Consider the following 26729-nt stretch of genomic DNA (forward strand, 5'->3'; position numbering starts at 1 on the left):
TATAGCAGTAACCTGCTCATGAAGGCACCCTTCACAGGCTTTATCTCTTGCTTATTTCCTACCCCTGCTCCCTTGCTCTGTTTCCTGGGACCACTTCCTAAATGAATTACTGGCACTCAAAAACTTACAGGGTTTGGTTTGGAAGAAATCTAGATGAAGTCAGGAAAAAAGCATTGCTTATCCTCATCTTTAGTAGCCGTGCCTTTTATTTGAACCTCTAGCACCTAGGACTGGAGAATCATATAGTTCACATCCTATCCCGTCAGCTCCAATCCATTGCTTGATTCCCCTCCGGTACAAGCCTTTCTTTGCATGACTCCATTTCTCAAGTCATGAAGTAGTCTGGTGATTACTACCTCCGGACACCAGGACCTAATTTCTTGTGCGAAAGCGTTTACTGGCTAGAGGTGGCTTCCTGAGTTAGGCAAGTGGACTGAGAAAGGTAATTTGGAGTGGGGATAATAAACAGGCTCAATTCAGTTGCTTAAAATCCAGGTGGCTACTTTTGAAGATGGGCCCCTTTCTTTCCTAATTGGTTCTATCCAATGGATAACTTGAAATGGCCCCTTGGTAGCTTAACTCTTGCAGATGATAAAGTGTCATGGCCTGGCACTGCTCCCCAGAGATCTCTGCTGCTGTTTGCTCAGATGGAGCTGTAAAAGACTTCCTTTGCCCGGAATACAGTACCTATGTGGGATAATTTTAGATGTTATGTGGGTGGACATATTTGGTGTGAATGTGCCTCATCATCCCCTTCTGTTTATAGCAAGTGGTAGTTGTTTCCCTTATGGCCACAAAGCCAAGTTTCCTTTTTAAATTCATTTATTTAAATAAAGGAAAGTGATTCTGTTTAGAAATATAATAATTCAGCTAGTGTTTGGATACTGCAAAATTGTGAGATACTGAGGGATGGGAGACCATGTCCCAGAATGTGGCTCTAGGCCAGATCTCTCCTGCAGTGAGCATTAAGTGTAGTTGTCCTTTTTGCTAATGTCAACCATTGTTTACGACCTTTAAAATATTTCTTTGAAAGAAGGGTGGGGATTTTCTTTTTATTCCAATAGATATTTTTGGAAACCAAAGCATATTCCTGACTAGCCTGTGTAAGCAAAGCTTTTTAAGCCGTGTAAACTCTGATTGCTTGACTAAATGAGTAACACAAAAATAGACCTTCAAGACTTAGATTGAAATTCCAGGTAATTGTTCCTCAAGGCTGATACTGCTCACTCATGGCCAGCAGCATGTAGGGCTGGTGTGGGTCAGCTGCTGGGTGGTAGTGAGTATTGATTTTTGAAGAACTGTGCTATAAATGAATGGAAAGGAAAGCTCAGAGCCTCACTCCTGGTGCCATCTACCTACCAGTCCTGCCTGGGAACATTTACGGGAACATATTTATTTTTACATATCAATGGTGTATTTTTGAGGTACTTGATTAAGTATTATGGTTTCAGCCCCAGGAAACACCACTGCAGTTTATAAATAGTTCAGGGGTGTACAAGGTTCTTGGAATTAGAGCCATATTTTTATTTTTATGTACCTCTGTATATTCACCTTTTTTTTTTAAAGACCAGCTCTTACTCAAATATGCCCACTGTTTTTCCCCCCAAACACCTTTGTACGAATCTCTAGAAATGTCTACAATGTCTTCACAAACACATGACTGTACAAACTGATCCCAGATAACAGTTATTCATTATATGCCAGATTCAAAACCCATTCCCACTGGAAGCTCAACCTTTGCGTCCATGTCATTTTCAAGGCTCCCTAATTTATAAGCTGGAATCAGGTTTTATTATTTGGCAACAGTGCAATCTAGCAGAGTTTACCTTTGATATCATTTCTTAAGGCTCGTAAAAGAATCCGCTAGACTCAGGGAGGCAGGTTTTTAGCACTAATTTGACCTCTTCTCTCAAGCCTCTTTTACCAATCCCAACAGAAATGGAGATCCTCACCCTTTTCAACAAACCGAAGAGCCAGCAGAAGTGCCGGCAATACTATCCCGTCAGCATTCCTCTCCGAGTCTCCAAGAATGGCCAGACGGTGAGCAGTTTGGATGCCAACTGGTTGGAGCACATGAGTGACCACTTCCGGAAAGGAGGGATGCTGGTGAATGCAGTCTTCTACCTTGGCATGGTGAATGGTATGGAAGTTACAAACCTTGGGCAAGCCCTCATGAACTCTGCTTCTCTTTTCCTCTTAGCCTGACTTCAGAGCCTGCCCCATTCAGAAAGCCCCACAGCCGTTAAACTCATTGTGTTTGATTTCTAATTAACACATTTTGAGGAATTGTCTGCAAAATCCACCACCTCTCCTGCCTAAACCTCTCTAGAGTCAGCCCAGTATCTTCTAAAATGACAGAGGAGGGGAAGTGATTCTGTGTTTTTGATGATAGTCTCAATCCATGTTGCTTTTAAAGGCTTTAAAAAGATTATTCCCCGTTTGTTAATTACCCCCTGGGATCATGCTGCTCCAAAAGTGCAAATTGTTTGTAGACAGTATTAGAGTTGGATGTAGCAGTAGCAGCACCTTAGAATTAACCCCAGAGAAGTCAGTTGAACTACCTAGTTTCTATAAGCTCTGTGGAGACGCACACACTGTTTCTGGGTCTCATGGCACCCAGTACTCCCTCCCCAATAATGAGTTATCTCTGGGGGTTGCTGCATGGAGTAGGACTATTGATGACCACTCTTCTAAAGCAGAGTGTGCCCGCGGGGGGGGGGGAAGGAAATACGTCAGGCAAAGAAAGGGTTTGGGCTTAACACAAAGGCAAGTTGAGTCACTCCCCGCCATCAGAGCTGGGAGGCAGTTTGGGGAGTGAGGCCAACATGCCAGCATGTAAGGATCCTGAGGGCTGCCAGTCAGCAGGATTCCTAAGTGAAACGTAACACCAAATTTGTTGATCCCAGCAAAACCTGGTGGGGGGCATTGACAGCACCTGTCTTGGTTGTTGAGCAGTTTTCTCTCCAAGAATTAGCCGAGTCAGGAACAGAGTTTGGATTCTACATTATTTGCAGTCCTTGAAATGCCAGCAAACATCTGCAGAAGAGACATCAGTCTTAGTTCTGAATGTGTGCTTTAAATCATCTGAAGCCTTGGAACATTGTACGGCACAGCCAGGTCTTAATTTTGAAAATGAGTCCCTTGTTCCTATCTAAATATCAGTATATAATTTAAAATATTAATACAATAGCAGAAGGTATTATATAGCATGAGGGGCCAGAACCATTTGTAGAATGGATGAATGACATAAGAAAGGTGGCTGGCTCATTAAGAATACACCTCAAGCAGCCCTGGCCAACAGAACTTTCGGCGATAATGGGAAAGTTCTGTCTCTGTGCTGTCCAGGATGGTAGTCACCAGCTATACATGGTTGTTGACCACTTCAAATGTGGCCAGTATGACTGAGGAACTGAATTTAAAATGTTATATAATGTTCATTAATTTAAATTTAAATTACTATATGTGCTTATTGGCTAGTAGTATCTTAGTGCAGTTCTAGAGTATATTAGTTCATTAATACAACTAATGAAGAATCGATTTGGTTCTCTGGTGTGGCAAGGTTGGTAACCTCCCTCTATACAAGGAGGCTTTCCCTGGGTGATTGCAAAGGTCCTGGAAGCCAGAAAACATCACAGTCTGTTTTGAAATGCACCATAAGACACCAAGTGGCATCTACTTGGGGCAGATGTTTACAGCCCTGATTCATTGGTGTTAGGGAAGGCCAGGGAGGAGCCCTTCGCCTCCTGCTTCCTGCAGAGACACCCCATCACCCATCTTGGGTTGTGCTAATGACCCCTTTTATCTGCTCTTAGGCCTGTAGAGGCTCTCTGTGGCCATACATCTGTTTAAATTTCTCCCTTGGAAACTGATGGTTAGTTGTCCTAACACCTTAAAGATGTTCAGTGAGGCACTCAAGGTAGCAGCTACACAGCCTCACTTTGGAGAATTCGGGTGTCAAAAGAGAAACTTTCTCTGGTCCTGCTGACCAGCATGTCTGGGGCAAACTGGGGACACCTTGAAAGTTCACAACGCCATTAATCATCTTTTGGGCCATTGTGGCTTTGGCAATCAAGACAGCTCCCTACTTCCTCCTACCCCATTCTCTGACCCTGAGTCCAATAATACAGATAATTCATGCAGTTTTTTTTCTTCAGATTTGACTTGAGCATTTGAAATGCTGTTGACTGGGTGACAGGCACTGAGGGGGGCACTTGACAGGATGAGCCCTGGGTGTTACACTATATGTTGGCAAATCGAACTCCAATAAAAATATATATATATATAAACAAAAAAATGAAATGCTGTTATATCGTCCCTTGGCTTTAGCTGCTTTAAATCCAGCCTTCCTGCCTTGAAGACAGAACATGAAATTTCCCCTGGCAACTGCAACTGTGCAAGCTGAGCCCCAAGCCTCTAACATGTCTATGGCTTCAGTACAGCTGCATGACTTGTCTCAGGGATGGCAAAATTCTCAGAACAAAATTTATTTAAACCTACTCAAAATTCAAATACAATTTCACCCTGTATGCTTCTGATGGGAGGGGAATGTGACTTGGGAGTAATACTCAGTGGGTTAGGGTGTTTCTGCTCTGGAAAAGCCCAAGGTTTCCATTGGCCAGGGATGAAATATACATATGCTCTTTTCCCAGAATTAAAAAAAAAAAAGGGCAAGCTAATCATAATTATAAAAAGGAACCTATTTCTAATAAGGTAATTAGTGTTCTTACAAGTAAAGCTGGCAGAGCTAGAAGCATATCTTTAAGCTGTTTGCCATCTGGAAAAACACCAGTCTTGATTCTTAAATAGATATTTATACTCTGAGATATTTTCCACAGAGTCGTAAAACTCTTGAGAACTTTGTCCCATAAACAGGGTGATGTTTTAGCCTGAATTATTCAGTTAAGACTCCAGCTTCTGTTTTCAGGCCTATTTAGTTAAGACTCCAGCTTCTGTTTTCAAGTCTTTGCCCACCCATGGACATGGAAAGACTTGAGTGGTCCTCAAGTTTGGGCCTTGCTCAGTCTCTAGAGCTCCTCTCCTGGAATCATTTATTAAGCTTTAGAAGGACCGGGTGTCTTGAGCTGGGGAAGCTGTGCCCTTGAGGCCTGGCAAGCCAAGGTGCAGATAAAAATGAAGCATAATGATGATAAAAGACACCTAGCAATCACTCTGTGCTTGTGCTGGTCTAAGCAGTTCAAACATAGGAACTCATTTACTCCCCACAACTCAATGAGGCAGATACTGTTATTATCCCTGTTACATATCTGTGGAAACTGAGGTACAGACTGGTTAAGTCATTGCTAATGTTACCAGCTAGTAAGTGGCAGGAGAGTAGTAGGAAGAAACAAGGGTAAGGGGAGGAAAAGCCATGTGAGGAGGGAGTAAAGGAGGTGACCATGTTGGCAAGAGGTTTAGGCTCCCAGTGAGGCATTGAGTGGCTTTTGGGAAGGAAGGGAGCTCCAGAGTCACCTTTAGGGAAGTAGCAGGACCTGGGTTGCCAGCCACTGGTGTGGATGCATACAGGGGTGGGTCGGACAGTAGGGCAGATAGGTACAAAGAAACACCACCCACTGAAACAAATGTCAGAATCTGTGCTTCCAGAGGGTGGCAGAAGCTGGGAGGGGAATCCTTCTGCTGTTCATAAGGAGTTGGGTGAGTATTCTCAAGGGTAAGGGCAAGGTAGAGCCGGTGCCCACCATCTGAAGACCCACTCAGGAGCCTGATTTCTCATCAAGGGCCTCCAGGCCTACAGAATCTGTGCTGCCATCACAGGCCACTGATGCTACTGCTGCCACCATCAACTTTCCTTGCCTGCCCTGATCCTCCCTTTGTCCCCTGGCTGACCCTGTCCCTGCTCTGCATTCCTTATTCTACCCTTGCCCTATCCTTATCTCCCTGACCTCACCCTTGCGCTATACTCTCTTGGCCTGTCCTAATTCTCCTCCCCCCAGCTCCCCTGGCCCTCCCGTCACCCTCTCCTAGCTCTATACTCCTGACATCAATGGCAGTATCATCCTTATCCAGCCTACATTCAGATGTTTCCAGTTGTTTCAAAAATGTCCTTTGCAGCAAGTGGTTCAGACCAGAACCCAGTCCACCAATATGCACTGCATGTGGTGACCATGGCCTCACTTCTCTTTGACCTAAAAGAGTCATTTTTTATGACCTTGCTGCTTGAAATAAATCTGGCCTCTTACCCTGCAGAATGTCTTGCATTATTTGTCTGGTTGGTACTTCATGGTGTCATTTACCTAATTCTCTAGCCTCTCTATTCTGTAAACTGGAATTTAGTTCTACAGCCTTGATAAATTAAGCACCATGACTACAGCACCTTCCAGATGATGTTGAGTTTTACATGTTGCATCTCATTAAGAGATGACACTTGGTATTTATATCATCTTTTTTGATGCCTAGCATGACCTACATTACTTTATATTTGCAAAATATACATGTATATATTTCAAATAAAATACACAGAGATACATATTTTACACAGGCGTACTTAAAAACCCCTGGGCGTGTTCTGCATCCTCTATTTCTTAGTATCCCAGTGTTTGTATACTGTATGCAGTATACAGAAGATGACCGATAAAGGTTTCTGGATGATGCTAAGTAATGCCGATGGAGGTGAGGGGAGAAGCTGGTGTTAGGGTGTGTATCACAGGAACCTGGGGAGTTGAAGAGCTAGATGTGGGCGGAATGGAAAGGAAGGGAGATGAGGCAGTTCCAGGTGCTTCCAGCAGCCACTCCCTTGGAACACCGCCATCTCTGGGAATGTTTGGCCTATCGATTACAGACATGGCTTCTGTTTCAGAGGAGCCACTTGTGAAGGGTAGAGGTCACTTACACCATAAATGCATTTTCCTTTGTATCCCTAGCACATCTTCAAATGAACTTTTTAATGCAGTATCACACACATACAGAAAACTATGCACACTGTAAAGATAATAGCCCAGTAGATTTCACAAAGTGAGTATATCTGTGTAACAAGTACCAGGTCAAGAAATAGAAGATACCAGTCCCCTTGAAGCCCTCTTCATAGTCCCTATCCCCAGAGGGTGACTGTAGTCCCAATTAGAAACACTGTAGATTAGTTGTAAACTTTTGATGAATGGAGTATATGAATGAATCCCCTTGTTGTGTTTGGTTTCTTTTGCTCATAATATGTGTGAGATTCATCCACATTTTTACATGTAATTGTAGATCATTTTTTTTCTCATTGCTATACCCCATCTCTTGTGTCAATATCTACAACTGATCCACTTCCAGGTATATTTTCATTTTTTCCTTTTGCTCCATGTAGGAAGGTGTGGCATCTGCACAGATTTGGCCCCAAACTGAAGCCCTAAGGCCAGTCTCACTGTGATCCCACTAAAATGCCAGGTGTGGAGTATGGCATAGTAGTCAGGTAACTCCATAAGGCTAGGAACCTGGGCTGGAACCCCAGTGCCCAGCACAGAATGGTAGCTCAGTAAATATCCATTAGTGATTGAAAGGGTATAGGCTTTGGGATCAAACAAACCACATTTTAGATCTAGGTTGGCCCTTGCATTCATTCCATTTGAACATGGACACATGATTTAACTTCTGCAGCCTCCATTCACTCACTCACCAAGAAGTAATGATTAGCCTTGCAGATCTAGGGGAAGGATTCAGTGGGAAACTATTAACTGTGCCTGGCCCATGTGCCTCACATCCAGCAAGCACTAGATCAGAGCGTTTCCTCCCCGTCTGGTTGGTTAAATGGCTCTGAACTTGCAGGCTCACCTTCCTGTAACTGAAGCGGGGTAATACCTCCTCTAGATCACTAACCACTTCAAAGTTAGAAAACAAGAGTGAAGACAGGCCAAGAGGAGCCATGAGTGCTTGGGAAGTAGAAGGCAGTAGGCCTACCCACTCTTTTGATAATATCAATTAGGCATCATATGCTTGGGGAGCAACGTGGCGCCATGACCTAGGATTGGCTTCACAGTGATTACATTTATGGTGAGGTTACAGATAGGGATGAAAGTACATGCAGTTATGGTTATACAGTTGTCATGTGCCATTCCTGGCACCAAGATGGTGCTGTGAGCACTGCACAGCCTCTGATGGGGAGAACGGGCGGGCTCTCAGAGACCCAAGGAAATCTGTTAGGCCAGCTACCCCAGTGGGAACAATTTAATACAGCCTGGTTTGTTGAAAGGAGAGTGGTAACTTTTTATTTCATCCCGCAAAATTAGACCACATACTTGTCACTGTGTGCATGTTTCCAGCTGGACTTTGGAGAACACCATGAGTATAAGCCCAAAGTTTAGCTTGCTAGGTCTCAGAGGTTGCAGGGAAAGAGCAGTGGCCCCCTAGAATTTATCTCTTGGAATAATAGGGCAAATCTCCATTTCGCACATCCTTCTTGTAAATCATAAGCTTGGAATGTTAAGGTGGCCTTTTGCCAAAAGACTGGCATCAAATATTTATACAATATCAGGGCAAATAGCTCTCTGTGCACAGTAGGGAAGCATCTTTACTTTAATAAAAAATGCAGTGATAATGGAGTGTTTTCCTTAGATGTAGGGCAATTTAACCTTTTACATTGGGAGCCTTCACTCTAAGCTAGACCTATTTATACCTAGCCCGACACACATTGCAGCAAGTCTAAGCCAAGAAGGTAATGAGAAGATGGGGAGTGGACGAGGCCGTCAAAACAAGGGGCTCTTTAAAAGCCCAGCTGTCTGCTCTCTGTGGTTCATTGACCTTTTTGCTGTTACAGATGATCAAATTTTGACAGCCATTCTGAACTTGCTTCATAGTTAAGTGAATCAGCATTCTGTATTCAGAATCGCAGAGTAGCTGGCTGAGAGCTGGAAAGCAGACAGTGGATGAGGTGGTATGAACAAGGACCTGGTTTATACCTACTTCACAACCTAGGTCTGGCCGTACCTCTTCCCACTGACCACACAGTCCTCCTTCTGGGCCTGTGACCTGGGAGGAAGGAGGGAAAGTCTGGCTGACTGGCAGTGTCTTCTTCCTCCTTCTGGACTCCAGCTCAGCCATACAGTGCTCTTGGCAGGCTAAATACACATCATCATGGTTATGTCAGATCAGGTTCTTTAGTAAGTCAAGCGCATGGTAGGCACATTTTAAGGGCTTGCAGGTTTTCAATTGAGATTTGTACGTAAAGACTTTGGAAATTGGAGATAAACTCTTTTGGTAGAAGGCTTGTGGGAATTTGTGGTGTGTTAGTATAATCCTGATGGAATCATTGAGTCCCTTCTGGTCTTGAGAATCCCCAGGTCAGGACTTGGGAAGCTTTATTCAAAGCAATTCTCTAGGGCATTCCTACTGTGCCAGGAGCTCCAGCTAGATCTTTGTTACTCAGAACTTTAAAAATCAGCTTGACTCTGGTCCATCTTACCCTGAAGCCCCAAATACTTGTAATGTGATTCAGCTGAAAAGCAGCCCTATTCTTCCCTGGTTACCTCTGTAAAATATCTCTCAGGAGGGAATCAAGCAAACACTTGGAGAAAACTTTATAATAGAGCAGATAAGAGAGGCAAGCTTAGTACTTTTGCCAAAGCTGTTTAATAACAGACTCTCAGTTTAGGGAACAAAGGAGAAACCGGAGCATGGTGTTGATTAACTTACATTGATCTTACTTGAAATGGAGTATTATCTTCTCAGATTGGAATAGTATCTGGATAATGCTACTGTGCTACAGGAATGACTCTCATAGCTGTGGTTTTTTGAGCTGGCCAGGCCTTTCTGTCATTCTGAAATAATCAAGAATACCCCCAAGCCAACCAAAAGTACACCAGTCTCATCTTTCTTAGGTTTAGGTTGGACATTGTATCAGTCACTATTGCCATAATAATGCTGTGTAACAAACCACTCCAGCATCATTGTCTTAAAACAGTAATAATTTATTCTCGAGTATTTGTGGGTTGGCCCAAGCAACCCCATGAAGCATTTCTGCTGACCTCAGTTGGGCTCACTCTCAGGTTTGTGGGTCAGCTGGTCTCAGTTGAGATCCACTGGGGCAGCTCTGTTCCATGTGTCTTTCAGCTTCTTGGAACCAATGGGCTAGCTGAGCATGTCCTCTCAAAGTGGTGGCAAAGATAGAAGAGGTTAAGCTCAACCACACAAGTGCCTGCCAAGCACCTGTTGCATCATACCTGCTAATATGCCATTGGCCAGACAAGTCACATGGATAAGTCCCAAGTTGTCTGGTCTCCCCATCAGTTCTCTTAGTCTTGACTTTCTTCTCTTATGATTTCACCATTCTTGTGGTCCTTGGCTGCTCCTCATTCACTGTGCCTTTCTACTACTCCAGCTCTGTCCTCTACCCAGAACTCTCAAACCCTAAAGATCCATAAGGCTTCCTTGCTTAATTAAATTCCTATTGCTACTCAAAAGGAGAGACATGCCCTGGACACCTCTTCCAAAAAAAGCCAACCACAGTGAAATAGCTCCACTTTCACTCTCTCCCCTTAGCCTACTTTATATTTTTATAGCCTTTATTATCTCTGACATTATGTTATTGACTCCCTCCCTCACTGCAAGGTAAGCTCTGTGGGGCATAGACTTCATTTGTCCTTCTGCCTGCAAGATCTCCGGTGACCACAGGAGTATCTTACATGAGATTGATGCTAGGTAAGCATTGGAATGAATGAATGAGCTGCTAGAAAGGTTTTCAGTATAAGTTTGAATTCTTCCAGTAACACAGTGCTCACTCTTCTGAGTTTTATCTACCAGTTTTTAGACTACCCTAAGGAAGGTTCTACTTATATTGTACTAAAATTCTCTCCCCGTAGTTCCTAAAACTTTTTGATCATAGTTCTGTCTTCAAGAGCCATGTGGAGGACAGAAAAAGAAAATTACTGTGTGTGTGTGTGTGTGGTGTTATCTGTTACTTGTATTATGCTTGTGTTACCTCTTGCTTCACCTTGTAGAAAAGGATTAAAAAAATTAAAATTATACTTCAGCCTGCCACTCATACCTGCTACTAGATTTTATGTGTTCCTTTAAAGTTTGTCTAACCCTTTTTAACATAAAAATTCACATACGGCTCATACTGTAGTCTTGTATCCTGTTTTTTTTTTCTTTATAACATTGTCTCTAAGGATTTTTCTGAATCATTAAATTCCCATGATTCTTTTGTGACCACATAGTATTTAATTGTATGGAAGTCTCCTGCCTTACTTAACTATTTGTCTATGGTTTAATATTTGCATTGTTGAGCATTTAGATTATGTTTTTTAAATTAAACATTTTTTTAAATTTTAGATAAAGCACATGAGTGGGAGGGGCAGAGGAAGAGAGAGAGAGAATCTCAGTCAGACTCTATGCTGAGAATGGAGCCTGACATGGGGCTTGATCTCAGAACTCTGGGATCATGACCTGAGCTGAAACCAACAGTCAGACACTTAACTAGCCGAGCCACCCAGGAGCCCCTAGATTATGTTTTCAAGTAATTTTATAAGTATTTCTTGTAGATAAATATTTGATGGCTTTAGTGGTTATTATCGTAAAATAGACTGAAAGAGGTAAGATTTCTGGGTCAAAGAGGATGGACTTTTCTGTTTTAGGCTCTTGAGACCTTGTGAAATCGCTCTCCAGAAAGATCGTGCAGTTAAAATTCCCTTAAGCACCGTAAGCTTTTTATACACATATAAAGAATGTTAAGCATAACCATTTATTTATTTATCTTTTTTGTTGCAAATAATTTTCTCACTTAATGGCCTTTCGATTTTGTTTATGATGTCTACTGGAAGACAGAAGCTAAATATTTGTTAAGTATTTACATCTGCCAGTCTTGGTTTTTTTTGTGGCTTCTTGAAAATGCTGGCAGTTCCTGAACTCCAGTGTGATTCAAAGGATTTTCTGAATTTACCTCCCTTTCTGATAAAATAAAATTTCAAAAAATCGTATTATTATGTGAATTATTCTTTTAAAATAAAAATAGTATATCATTAAATATATTTCTGCGTGTATTGCCATAATAAAATACCACAGACTGGATGGCTTAGACAATAGACATTTATTTCTCATGGTTCAGAAGGCTAGATGTCCACAGCTAAGGTGCTGGCTAAGCACATTTAAACTGAACCTAATTCAGTTTTTGGTTGGGCATATCTTCCTAATGTGTAGACAGCCTAATGTGTCTCCTCCCTCTCCTCCCTCTCCTCCCTGCAAGGAGAAGGGAGGAAGGCACACTGGTGTCTTCCTCTTCTGGTAAGGACATCAGCCTTATCAGATTAGGGCACACCCTGATGACCTCATTTAACTTTCATTAACTGTCTTAGTGGCCCTATCTCCAAATATAGTCACTTTGGAAGTTAGTGCTTTGAATATGAATTTGGGGTGAGGAGAGATACAGTTCAGTACATAGCAGCGTGATTGATTTTGTTGAACAGAATCTAGGGTCCAGGAGTCATTCTATATCCATAATCCCATTTCACAGACGAGAGACCAAACCTCTGAAAGGGGTCACATCACTTCTCATGATAGGGCATGGATCCAAGCCACCTGCTTCTCTCTCCAAGACCTCTTTCCCACAGTCTCTTATCTAAATGAATTTAGGGCATTTAGGAGCCATTAAGAAAAAGGAAGGGGCAGATAGCACCTACCTTAATGATTCCTGCTGTGGTAGGGACCTTGTTATTCTCTTTATACTCTCATTGTGTAAGACCATGAATCCTTCTTGAATCTTGTTATCTGTTTAATACTTTTGTGGAATTGTATGGAACTCAGACCCTGGGATACCGACCAGAGCAATGCCCGAGGAAACATTTTCAGTGGTAAATCCTTTGTGAAAATTCCCCTTTCCCTCAAATTCTGCCTCTTGACAAGAGCTAGCTAAAGTGTTGTCTGTTCAGCTGCCCACATCGTGAGGAACTCCCAAGAATGAGCGCATATAGAATGCATCCGCCAAGCTCAGATCAGGTGTGTTCTATCTCTCCCCCTTTAAAAAAAATCCTTTCACCTAAATATAGTTTTCTTCTAAAAACTGTCTCTAAATGACTGTGTTTTACCCTGAATAAGTTCACCCAGTGCATCCTGACGCTGGAGCGTGAAGAAGAAGGTAAAGCGTGAAATCAAATGGTGATTGCTAACAATGAAATTTGGGCTCATAAAATCAAGGATATTATTCAAAACTGCGAGGTAAATTAGTCTCATTCATTCTGATGGGGCTAGACTCTATGGCTGTGTGTGCCTTCTTTAATTAACATGCTGAAAAGATGTTCTGATTGGGATTATTAATGAATGCAGTGAAAATTTTCGCTGCTTGTAAGGCTTCTGCCACAGACGGTTTACAGAACTCTCCCCCCCCACACCCCCCCCCCGCCTTTTTCTTTTTCCACAGATTCCTTACACAGCCTGACAGATGGAGTATTCATCTTTGAAGCTGTTTCCACAGAAGATAGCAAAACCATGCAGGCCTATGATGCTATTGTTGTCGAACAATGGACAGTCCTGGAAGTAAGTGTGGGATTGGCAGCGGTGCTTCTTTTGTTTGGACAGTGATTGTTTCATCCGCTCGCTGGGTCTGACCGTGTCTGTTGCAGATCTTCTCTGAAAGTTTGACCTGGGTAGACCCTCCAAGGCCCATTTCATCCTGCCACACCCTCCAGTTGGGGCCCCACTTTCCCTTTCTGTAGGAAAAACACATGTGTGTGCTGGGTCATTGGGTGGAAGGAGATTCTTCTTTCACTAATTTGCCTATAACTGAAAACTCTAAGTGACATAAATGAGGCCTGCACACAGTTTGTGGCTACCATAATAAGGGCATTATTGTTGGAGTTAGACCCTATGGCTCCCTCTGCCAAGTATCCTTAGAAGAAATTTGTGCACGTACAGTCACGTACTCTGTGCAGTAAGCCCAGGAGGCAAGCGCATGACTCCCTCTATTTTACAGATGAAGAAACTGAGGCACAGAGGGGTTAGGTCCCTGACCCAAGGTTTCACAGTAAGTGCTGAGGGATGTCTTTGAGAAATATTGACCCACGAAGCCACCAAACTGCTGTGGGCAGAGGAATTCCTCAAGCCATGTTCCACTGGGACCCTGGAAGAGCTGATTTATTTGAGATTTGCCAGTATGTACTTTGAGGAGATTTCTCCCAACTGTAGGGGGATGGGCTTTTCAGAATAGTTGCTTACCCAGCCCATATCTTGGATAAAGGGATAAGTGGTTTGAACATACAGGACTGAATTCTGAACTGATTTCTTGAGTAGAACACAGGGTTGGCATTGCCCTGAGGAGCCTTGCCAAACCAGGCTCTCTATGCCAAAGTAAGACAGATGTGGGTGCAGGTCTTTGTGAGGACTATAAGGTGCCAGGACCCACCAGACCGTGGGTGCATGCCATGCCCTCGTGTCTTCTGGAACTGCAACCTGATGGCAGGCGACTCCCTTACCTGGTTGCTGGATGACAGCTGGTGTCCCAAGGGCACTGTTACCCAGTTCTGAGCAGGCGTGAGACTGGCAGTGGAGCTGGTGGGGGCGTGCCTGCATGCGAGCAGTGATGCTTGCAAGTATGAAAGCAAGAGTGCAAAGGAAAACTATAGTAATCAGTGAGACATAGGAATTCCAAAAACACAGCATTCAGGGCCAGTTAGGTTGGGGGCTGGGGGTCCTTAAGGAAAGGTAGGACTCTGGTGATGACCTGGTTTGCTGTCAGGCTCTGTGAGCTCCTCCTGCCTGACTTTGGTCTCAGTGGACCTCCGCTCCCTTCACCAGAAATGGAATGCAAAGGAGGTGAAGCTCCGTATAATGTGGAGAGCCCAACAAGGGCAAGTCAAGACCCTCTCGGCCCGAAGCTTCCTGAATTTAAGATGGGGCCATGCTGCTCATCCAGCCCACCGCATGTGATTGGATAAAATATGACATAACAGAAGTAGCAACTGAGGATCCTAAGGACCCTATTGAAACAGCCCACACGCTTCAACATCCAGTAACTCTGTTTGCTCTGTAACACTTGGCTGTAACAGCAAGCCACACATGGTGCTTGTATGGAAGGTGCATACATGGAAACAGGTGCATGTATGGAAGTGATCGGCAGACCACGGGACATGTGTCACATCTCTTGCTGTCTGCACACTAACATGGCTGTTCAGGGAAGGAGGGCATTGCGGTTTCCTCAAGAAAGGGGACTTGATAGCAATGATCCAAAACTTCAAAATGTGGTCCCAGGACCAGCAGTTTTGGCATCACCTAGGAAGTTGCTAGAAATGCAGATTCTGGGACCCCACTCCAGATGAACTGAATCAGAAAGTCTGGGGGTAGGGCCTGGCAATCCCTTTTCACAAGCCCTGCAGGGGATTCTGATCCACAGTTTCAAGAACCAGTCTCTAAAAGGACAGTACAGATGTCTAGTGTGTTGTTTGATGAAAGTCGTGATGGGGGAAAGTACCCCAATGGCTTGGCTTTCTTTAGCCTTTGAAACTAACTGAGACCTTGATGGATAACTAGAATGAATGCATCCTATCTAAAATGTTTGTGGGAGGAAGATAAGGTTATAGCAAATAAGAAATAAGGAAATAAGAACACGATTGTCTTTTTGATTCAGAGATCAATGCTATGGGTTAAGAGCTGAGATCGGGAAAGATGAACATTTACCCAGAAAGTGTTCCTGGATAGGCAAATTGGTTTTCATTAGGTTTATTTGTTAATTTTATTTCTTTCTGAGATGTTCGAACTTTTTTGTCATGACCTCTAATTTTTGTGCATTGATTAATTTAGTGATACTAGTTTTTAGTCGTGTCATCATTGTGCCTTATCTTCTTCTCTCTGCATCCCCCCCACACACACATACACACACACTCACTCACTCACTCACTCACTCACTGCAGGAATGCTGTGGCTTTTCTCCAGGGATCCTTGGAAATGACCTAGGGTTTTAAGACTCATGATTGACCCAGTGGTGTGTACCAGCTTGCAAAGCCAGGTCTGTGCATTTCTTCCCAGCTCCATATTCGGTGACAGATTCAGTCAGATTGGTAACTTGAAGTTGGCCACAGTGGAAGTACTGCGCCATGAAAACTGGCAAACCTTAGAAATCAGGGTTTGTTTTTTTTTTCCCCTCAGAACCAGTTGTAAGCATTTAGCAGCACATCACTGGCTAGGCCTTTATTCTATCACACGTCAACATGATAGGCAGGTGTGGCTGGCATCCAGCTAGGCAGAAACACATTTTCTTAATTTTCCTGATGGTGACAAGTGGATTAATGGTTTTGATGTAGGTGTTCGCCAGTTTTCTCTGCACAAGTCTTCAGACTTGTTCTTTTCTCTAGCACCTTTGGAGTATTCCCAGATTTCCCACAGTAGAAACAGACCCTTGTCCATTTAGCAGCATTAGCCTCTGATTGCCATCTCTGGAGGACGAAAGGAGGGGAGATCTCTTCTGGACAGACTGTACCCCTTAGCATATATGGATTTCTCTTCCTCTTTGAAAGCTGGTATAAGCAGACTTAGGGTGAGCTTATAGGTCTCCTCCTCCAGGAAGCCTTTTAAACTCCTTCAGAGTTAAAGACTCTTCTTCTGTGTTTCTATAATTCTCTGTGCATAAGCCTGTCTATCCCTATTATGATCACTGTGATTTCTTTATCCAGTTTCCTTCCTTCACATTGAGTTTCTTGGCTGGGGGTTGGTCATCTTTGTTCTCTAAGGCTTCCAGCAAATGCTTCCTGAATTGGGCTGAAGCCTTTTGGTTCATCCAGCATTACGTACACATACATTTCTCAGAATTGAACTTGAATCATTTGACAGTTTTAAAACACACAGATATCCAAGTTCTCCCTACCGCGTTTCCTTTTCAAGCCCACCCTTGAGAATCTCCGCCTTAGAACCACCTGTATACAGCTGTGTCTCAGCACGGCCCAGCAGCGTCCAGTCCAGGGCAGGCCTGCCCATGGCTCAGCTCTCTGAAGAGGCTCTGTAGGACCACCCTGCCTGCCCCCACAGTCAGCCCCTCTTCTGCTTGCCCCTCCAGGTATGTGGGCATCTGTCCAGCAACCTCAGCTTCCACCCTTGAGACCCCAGTGGCGTCCTCTCCTCTCCACCCTTTTGGCATCTTGGAAAGACCTTTCCTGTTCAAGCCCTGGGCAGGTCCCTCTTGGCTCATGGTTGACCCTGCCTTTCTGGCAACCTCTATCCTCTCAGGCCAGCCCATAAACTCCTGGGCTCTGGCCACAAAACATTTCTGACCCGCTTTTTCCCTTTTCTCACAGTTGGGACTGTCCTGCTGCTTTTTGCCTCCTTACTCCTGTGCAGATTGGTAGCCTCAGCGGCGTGTACAGATGTGCCGTTCTCATTTAGCCACAGCTTCCTGACTTCCCTGTCCACCTGTGCATGTGTATGCTTTCATGAGAAAGCCTACCTAGCTCTTCACAGTTCTGCAGACACTGCAATATGTTGGAAAGAGAATTTAGAGTCTGGCCTGGCAATCCATCCTGGTTCTCTAATTACCAGCCGGCTGACTGAATATATGAAAAGTAAATCATCCCCTCTTTGTTTATCCATCTTTCAGTTGTATGAGTGGAGATACTGTTAACCTCTCAAAGTTGAGAATGAAAGAAAATAATATGTTAAAAAGTTGTGAGTGTAGTACTTAGCATATAGTAAGTAAATAGCACTTTCTTTTATTGGTCGCCTAGGGTCATCAACTAGAAAGATCCTCTCCCCGTTGCCTTGATCTTGTTCTAAAAGCACAGCTGAGGTTGGCTAGAGAAAGTATGGAGCCAAACGCATTGCATTTTTCTCAGTTGGAAGCCTGTGGCCTAAATTAAAGGCAGTTGTGAGTAGTATGATAAAAGTCCATCCATAGAACATTTTTTTTGAAGATTTTATTTATTTATTCATGAGAGACACACACACAGAGAGAGAGAGGCAGAGACACAGGCAGAGGGAGAAGCAGGCTCCATGCAGAGAGCCCGACGTGAGACTCAATCCCGGGTCTCAAGGATCACACCCTGGACTGAAAGCGGTGCTAAACCGCTGAGCCACCGGGGCGGCCCCATCCATAGAACATTTGTAATAGGTATTCTTTTTATCTTCTTTTTTTCCCCAAAGATTTTATTTATTTATTTATTTATTTGGGAGGGAGAAAGAGAGCATGAGCAGTAGGGAGAAGGAGGCTCTCCACTGAGCAGGGAGCCTGTCTTGGGGCTCAATCCCAGGACCCCGGGATCATGACCTGAGCTGAAGGCAGACGCTTAACCAACTGAGCCACACAGGAGCCCATTTTGTTTACCATCTTTGTGTTTACAATCCAGAGTGTGAGCTGAAAGGGTCCTTCTTTGAAAGGAAAAGGGAAACTACATAGATGAGTAGGTCAAGAGTAAGAGCTGGAAGGACAGAGGCAGGGACCCTCTTCTGCATACCCTCAGCCTGACGGCCTGTCACTGCTGTGGACACCATCAGGTGCCCCTTGAGGCCATCTTCATCCCTCTCCCTGATCCCTTCTAGCTCATCGGTGCTTCTTGCGAAATTTGCTGCCAGAACTGACCACCAGATAACAGTAAAAGCACTTTTGGCGGATGTAGTTGGCATGGTGTTTGGCCAGTTAGTTGATAAAAGTTAAAAAGAACCAAAGGAAATCATATCCCTATCTTGCACATATATTTAAATGTAAGATATATAAGTACACATATATTTGCCAATTTTTAGAGTTTGAGGTCTGCTGATTGGAACTCCACTTCATCTTTCTTTTTAAATATATTTTTTAAATATTTTTATTTATTTATTCATGAGAGACCTGAGACGGGGGGAGGGTTGCAGAGACACAGGCAAAGGGAGAAGCAGGCTCCATGCAGGGAGCCCGACGTGGGACTCCATCCCGGGACTCTGGGATCACGCCCTGGGCTGAAGGCAGGCACCCAACCGCTGAGCCACCCAGGGATCCCCCCACTTCATCTTTCTTGTGTAAACCACACCCAGTGTGACTTTGTCAGTGTCCTGGGTCAGTTTCTTAGAAGTCTAGGAAAGGCATCACACTGCAGAATCCTTGTTTTCATAATTTTTTCTTAATCTTTTCCAGCCCCCCCACTTCTAATTCAGCCACAGTTGTTATGTTTAAGTAACTGTACTTTGTCAAGTCTTTAAAGCATTCTACTTAGTTTCCCTAGAAATAACTTCTTTCACCCTCACCATCAGTTTAAGTAATTTAACTGAAGACATGTAATTATGATGATGAACTTAACTGGCCTGCACAGGTCTGGAAACACATGGGAGTCAGCCTGCTGTGCTCTGCTCAGCTGCTGGGACCAGGGTTGGGGGTGGGGTGGCATGAGCAGCCTGGAGAGCAGCCTGCCACCTGTGAGCACTTGGTCCCCCGACAGCTGGACCCGAGCTTCTGCTAGTCAAGCGGGAGGTTGGATGGGCTTTGCAGGCAGCCATGACAGACTGTGCCATGTGAGGTGGCATGTAGTCAGCTCTCCCCATCCGCTCCCTGTGCATTCAGTCTGTTGTTTAACTGACTTCCAGTTCATCTCATCCTATTAATTTCTGCCCATTTTCCCAGCCTGTGGAGACATTTTAGATCATGGTTATATCGTCCTGCATTTTTGGAGGATCATCTCAGCTTTGGCTTCTCTGAAGGTTTCATATGTAGGATGGCTTCTTTCCAATCCAATGTCAAATACAACTAGATGGAGGACATGGCCCTTTGGCACGCTGGGGGCATCTCTCCTCTAGTCTCTAACATGATGCCCAACCCCTTTGCCGAGGTTTCAGATGGTCCTCTTGTTCCACCTACCATGTCACCATTATCACTGAAAGAATCACCAGAGGCTCAGTGGGATGCATTTCTGTAACTGACATCTACTCTGCCCCCACCCAACTCGTCCCCTAACCTGCCCACAACACACCGGTCCCACTTGTCCACAAATTTCTGTATTTTTAAGGCTTCTAGGGATCCATCTTTTGTTTCTAGGGGCTCCCAGCCATCTCTTGAACAATCCACACAGGATTTGCCAGGGAGTAACATCAATTTCTATGGTATCTAGCATCTACCACCTTCTGCTGTGACAAGGGAGCCAATATTTATCCTTATTAAACCATCTGGCATTCTTTTCATTGCCACCGTTTCTCTAGGATAATTACTTTGGTTCTGAGATCATAGCCCTGAGTGCCAAAGGCAGCAGTTCTCTCTTTTTCCTGTGACTCAGATTTTCCCTCAAATGATTACTGCCATGATTGACCATGACTGAAGGCAAGACTCCTCCCCACCCCACCTCCACTCCCCACCCACTGCCAAGCCATAACTCTGCCCTTTTTTTTAACCCAGAGCAGATCACAGCACAGAGGAGGCCTGTGAGGGGAGGTGCTTAGGGCAACCTCAGAGTCTGTTCTGGCAACTCTGGGGGCTTTGACTTTGATCAGATTCCTTGTGTCCCACCTGGGTTTTGATAGTGGCACATCACTGCACTGTTACGACTGAGCACCTTTTCTTTAAAATGTAATGTACCTATGGTTGACAAATTTTAAGTTCATTATTTAAAAATCTGAGGTTTGCTTTGAAGAGCAGGTTACTATTCTCTATTAAAAATGTGAAATTGGGCAGCCCCAGTGGATCAGCAGTTTAGTGCCGCCTTCAGCCCAGGGCATGATCCTGGAGACCTGGGATCGAGTCCCACGTCTGGCTTTCTGCATGGAGAGAGCTTCTCCTTCTGCCTATGTCTCTCTCTCTCTCTCTCTCTCTCTCTCTCTCTCTCTCTCTGCTTCTCATGAATAAATAAATAAATAATAATCTTTTTTAAAAATGTGAAATGCCAACTTCTACCCATGACTCAGCAAGTCCCCATGCCTCACATCCACCTCTTCTAGAGAAACACATGCCTTTGTTCACAAGAAGCCACACAGAAGGACATTATCTCAGGATGATTAGAGTACTAGAAAAAAAAGGAAACAGTGTACATGTCCATCAGTAGGATTAAGGATGATACACCCTTATTAAGGATGCAGTCATTCCATATAAACTGACAGGGAAGGGACTCCAAGAAATGTTAAGTGAAAAAACAGGTTACAGAATGATGCTGTGGTGGTTGATTTTATGTGTCACCCTGCCTAGGCTGTGGACCTCAGTTGTTGGGGTCAGGCACCAGTTTGATGTTGCAGTGGAGGGAGTTTTGAGACATGATGAACATTCAAATGAGTGGACTTTGAGTAAAGCACATTGCTAATCCTTTATAATGTGGGTGGGCCTTATCCTATCAGTTGAGGGCCTGCCCCACAGACTGCAGACTTGCTAGCCCCCACATTGCAGGAGCCAATTCCTCAAAAAAAAAAAAAAAATTCAATCCCTCCCTCCCCAACCTGCTCTAATATGTATACAGGTCTACCCCACTATCTAAAACTAGAGCACTCCTATGAAGGCTTTCATAAGCCCGATGTTAAGCAAAGAAGTGAGTGCCATTCATTTACATAGAAAATGTTTTGAGCGTTTCCAGACCCAAAAGATCACCTCTCTTGGGCTTTTCTTATGCCTTAGGACAGAGGTGCTTACAGACACAGGTCAAAGCTAGGGCGGCTGTGTGGTTCTGGGGAGGGAGCTTGGTGGGGCCACCATCACTGCTCTGGATGTGCCTTCCCTCTGCACCAGCTCACTGCCCAACAGCCACCGAACACTATTTTTGCCTTCTGCCTTTTTTCATAAAAGCATAAATCCTCACTGGATTTTTTTTCTTTTTTGCAATTAGCAAAAACAAGCACTATTATAGGTCTTTTGTAGTGAAATGAAGTGGTAGAAAATGAACTTTTGAAAAGAGGGAAGTACCTGTATCTGTGTATCTCTGCCTCTGTCCTCTGTCTCTCACACAGCCTGCTGGTTCTGTTTTTCTGGACAACCCTGACTAATACAGATACAGTATGATGCCATTAATGGGGGGAAAAAGCTTCACAAAACAATATGATCTATTTTCTGAGGGTATATGTAAATATACCCTGGAAGGGCCCCCATCAACCTGATATCAGTGATTCTCTGTGACTCGGAATGGAAGAGGGAGAGGTAGTTTTTATCTATTAACATTTTCATTTTTCCATAGAGAAATACTCATTTTACTTGGGTAATTAATAATTAAATTTTAAAAGATAAGTCGTTAGGTCTCGCCACATCCTTTCTTCTCTTCGTCTTTAGCTATATTTGTTTTCTTCTTGTAGATAAGGATGTAAAATGAGAGTTGAATAATTCCATTTTCTATTATCTTCAACGTATTGTACAACTTCTTGCTGTGAAGAGAGTTTTAAAAGGTGCGTGTGTGCATAAATGTGTATGCAGTCACGTATACCTAGTCTCACTCTGGGCTTAACTTTCCTCCTTTATTGGGTCTACCTCACTTTCGTCACCATCCCTGGAGAGTCAAGTATCTCCCTCTGTCCTTGTAAATCCACACTCAATCAGTCTCTACAGACTCATTGATTTCCTTAGGTGCTGCAACTTTATCCTCGATTGACACTACTACCTGGAGTCAGCTTCCCTTCAGGTGTTTCTTGCCACAGGGCCATACTGAACTTTCCCTGAGTTTCTGACATCCCCTTTCTTCTTGCCCCTGGAAGGGTCTCTATGGCTCCTTGGCTATTAGGAACTTGATGGAGAACAGCTTAGTTTGTATGGTCTGTGTTTGCCCAAGTAAGTCACTCCTCTTCCCAAAATGATGGAGATCGTATCTAAAAAGAGTGATCCCCGAAAAGCCATTATCGGGTCATTGAGTCCTGACTTCTGCTCTTAGGCTTGGGCCCTTTGCTGGGTTAGTGGATCCCTGGATGGCTGGCTGTTCCTCTTCTTTTTCAGGCAGAATTTTCCCTCTGTCTCTTTCTGGGCAGCAGCAGCTTGATGTGGAATCATGAAATGTCAGGTGGATTGTGGCGGTGGCAGCAAGAGACACATGATGGGCTTTTGGATGAAAACCAGCCCTCCAGCTTCCCCATGGGATGGCTGGTACTTGGTGGAAGGTTATGTAGGAGTGAAAAAAGGGTGAAGAGCATTAGTGGCTACAAAGCAGAGAACTCCCAGAGAAGTGCAAAACCTCAGAGGTCAGAGAGAGGGACTGCTCTTTGCTGCCCTGGGACAAGAACTCAAAGGGGTATTTGCTGAGGCCCCTAACCTCAGGAGCATCCAGGTGAAAAGAAGACTTCCTACAAGTAGCAAGGCACTCAGTGCTGGATGATATCCTGCTGGCCAGAAGTGCCCTGGGAAAGTAGAGACTGACAAGGGCTGCTGGATACAGCAGCCTCCGTTGGGGTGCAGATGAACCAAGGGGGTTGGAAGAGGGGCTTTCTGCAAGAGCGGAGGCAGACCAGAAGGGAAAGCACATCTGTTCGTTTGTTGGTGTTGTTTTGTTTTGTTTTGTTTTTTTCAAATTAGAACATTAGCGGCTGATGTCAGTGGTTTTCCAGATCTTTGGGTTCCTTTTTATCAATGTGCTTTCACTTCTAGCAACCAGCGCCTTGAGTGCCTTTGCTGACACCTGTGCCTGGCTGCTGGCGTCTGCTTTGTGCTCAGGCAAAGGCGAGCCAGAAGTCCCTGGGTGTCTAGATACCCCTGGGGTGGTCCTTGTCTGTGACTGAGGAAGGTGGGTATGTAAAAGGCCAGCTCCCTGGCTCCAGGCTGGACACCCCCCAGAGCTTCCCATGGGATGAGGCTTAATTACCGTTCAGGGGATGTTGCATAAACCTGTGTCCCTGCTTGGCTTCAGCCTTTTGGCCGCCTCTCCCCACCCCCACGCTGCCTTATAATAAAGCTACTTGCACACAAATCCTCCTCTCAGGGTCTGTTTCTGGGGAAACTGGCCTAAGATAGAATATGTCTTTTTCAAAAAAAATTCCATGTGGTAATGTGAATTATGGTGCAAATTGAAATAAAAAATTATTGTGGGTTTTATAATAATTTTAAACAAAACTCTTAACAGTCCAAAAGTGCATATATTAAAAAAGTGAATCTTCCACCCACCTCTGGCCCTCCATCCCCTAAGAGTCCCCTCTGGGAGCTCCTTCCAGAGATAAACAGAGGTGGAGGGCACACACAGCCACATGAGAAATAGGTTGAACAGGGCCCTCCAAAAGTACCAGCTTCTAAGCCCTGGAACCTGTGCACGTTACCTTATTTGGAAAGAGGATTTTTGCAGATGTGATTCAAGTTAAGGATCTTGAGATAGGGAGATTATCCTGGGTTATGTGGATAGGTCCTAAAAACAATCACACATATCCTTCTAAGAGGAAGGCAGAGGGAGGTTCTACACCCACAGAGAAGATGTGAAGGCAAAGTAGAGAGAAATTTGGAAACGCTGGCCTCAAAGAATAGAGAGATGCAGCTATAAGCCAAGGAATGCAAGCAGCCACCAGAAGCTGGAAGGAGCCAGAAGTGGGTTTTCCCCTAGAGCCTCCAGAGGGTGTGTGGCCCTGCAACACCTTGACTTCTGGACTTCTGGCCTCCAGAACTGAAAGAATGGATTTCTATTGTTGTAGTAAGCCACCAAGTCTGTGGTCACTGTTACAGCAGTCCTGGGAAATGGGGACATGTATGGATGGAACTGCAGGGAGCCTTGGGGTATGCATTTGATATCTTGTCTGCTTGGGAAGAGAGTCTGCCGGGAACTCTGTGGGCTAGCAAGAACCTGGGTTTGCAGTGGGTTGAAGTGGGCCGTGGTGGGGATCTCATCAGGGAACCATGAGTCCACAGACAGTTGGCCCTAAAGTGGCATGTTGTTGGGAAAGATGGACTGGAATGGGGGAAAGGCAGATGGACGCTTGGGGAAAAGGTCCCAAGGTCAGAGAATAAGAGTGGCAGTCATGGTCTCAGCGAGGATGCTTGTCAGCAGAACATCCAACTAGAAATGATTTAAACAGTAGGCATTTTTCTTCTCATCTCACCAAGCAGGAGGTCTGGAGGAAGGTGGGGTGGTTGCAGAATCGGCAACCGATGGCTTTTCTGATGGCTTAAGGACATTGCTGAGGACCTAAGTGCTGTCACCTTTCTGTGTTCTGCCTACCAGGTCTCTCTTTGGGACACTAGGCCCAAGGTGGCTGCAGCAGCTCCAAGCTTCTCATGTGAACATGTTGACAACTGGGGAGAACAGGTTGTTTTTTGCCACATGCTTCCCCCCCCCCCCAAGCAAAACTATTCCCAGAAGCTCTCAAGCAGAGTTTGCTTGGGTCCCCTTGGCTGGGGTTGGGTCGCAGACCCACATCATTGTCAAGGAAATGGTTAGCTAGAGCTACAGAGGGTGTCACTTTGAAAGGGAACCGGGGCTAACAAGTGGCTATATTGATTGGCAGCCAACAGTGTTTGCTGCTGAGTGGGACTAGAAAGGTGGGGGATGCTCCTAGAAGTATGCTAAAGAAAACTGGACATGGTGACAGCTTGGATAGCAGGAGAGTGAAAAGGAAGAATTTGATATTTTTCTTCCATAAAGTCAATGATCTGGTTCTCTCAGACACCCATATTTCACTTCCTGTACAAATTTAGTAATACAAGTTAAGTTAGACCTTTTAAAACATTTATTCAACAAATAAATATTGAGTTCCTACTGTGTGTCAGCCACTGTGAAAAATGATGAATGGAGGGAATTGGGGCAGAAAGGATTGATGTCTTTAACTAGAGAGAAGGAATACAGTCATTAAAAATGAATTCCCACCCCCTGGCCTTTGCATGCCCATAAATAATTTCTCTTCATCATCATGCATCCTGAGGATGGTGAAAGGCGCTAAGTCACCAGGACCCCCAGGCAAGAGGGGAGAGGCAAGTGTATGTACGTTCTGGTGAAGACCACAGGGCCAGGTGAATTTAGAGCTTTGCAGCAGAGGAAGGGATAGTGAAGTCCGCACATTTTCAGAATTTTTTAACAAATGCATTTTTTAAAAAACAGTATGCTTCAAAGCCTTCATTGTATGCACAGAATGACAAGGAGGCAACCCCTCAATGTGATAAAATAAGCTTGATCTCTAGATTTCCAAGGGTGTTTGGCATTAGAAGGGTGGAAGATAATTCTATAAGAGTGTTAAACATATGCACAGACAGTTACTATCTTACAATTTCTGTGAGTCAGAATCCAGGTGGGCTCAACTGCTTCCCCTACAGAGAGTTTTCCAAGGCTGAAGCTGGGTGTTGGCAGGTCAACATTCCTTACTAGGGGCTCTGGGGAAGAATCGACTCCTAAGCTCATTCAGGTTGTTGGCCAAATTCAATTCCTTGCGTTTGTAGTACTATGGTCTTGGTTTCCTTGCTGGCTGCCAATCAAGGGCAGGCCTTTGCTCCTAGGGACTGCCACATTCCTTCTCATGCTTTCTGTGTGGCCCCCTTAAGAACCTTTTAGATGAAATCAGGCGCTTTCAGGGTGGTATAGCCGTAGAAGAACTTTTTAGATGCTTAGACAGTCTGCAAGCTACAGAGGAGGACAGGGCAGATGGTTCTCCAAGAAGAATTAAGTGTATTAAATCAGTGACTATAGAGGGTTGAAGGGTGTTCTTGTAGTTAAGTGATCATTCATCACCACTTCTTTGAATGTGTCCTTTTTGAAATTCACTTGGCCAAGAATTTTAATAAAACTAAATAAAAAGGAGGAGCCTATGGATGGAGTGAGACTGGTTGAGAGACTATACTCAGCAATGAAGTGCTTTAATTAGAGGGAAGTCTGTGATGCCATCTTGTGCATTGACCTCTTTTGCGGCTTTTTCAATGGCTTGTGTAGAGATCTAGAAAGTGGTGGGCCTGTGGAGAAAGACCCAAAGCTGGTAAGCCACAGAGTATACTAGGTGGCCTT

At 44.4% G+C, this 26729-nt stretch overlaps 1 protein-coding gene across 2 annotated transcripts in view; it reads left to right on the forward strand.

Annotated features, from left to right (window-relative positions):
- Window positions 1-26729, forward strand: part of RFTN1 (raftlin, lipid raft linker 1) — a 200241-nt gene that overhangs the window by 147090 nt on the left and 26422 nt on the right. For both annotated transcript variants that reach the window (XM_055321300.1, XM_055321301.1), the window contains exons 6-7: window positions 1937-2140; window positions 13343-13458. In XM_055321300.1, the coding sequence (XP_055177275.1) occupies window positions 1937-2140; window positions 13343-13458 (320 nt within the window). The remainder of the gene's footprint in view (window positions 1-1936; window positions 2141-13342; window positions 13459-26729) is intronic.

The sequence above is a fragment of the Nyctereutes procyonoides genome, unplaced genomic scaffold, assembly GCF_905146905.1.
Source record: "Nyctereutes procyonoides isolate TBG_1078 unplaced genomic scaffold, NYPRO_anot_genome, whole genome shotgun sequence".
Taxonomy (NCBI): domain Eukaryota; kingdom Metazoa; phylum Chordata; class Mammalia; order Carnivora; family Canidae; genus Nyctereutes; species Nyctereutes procyonoides.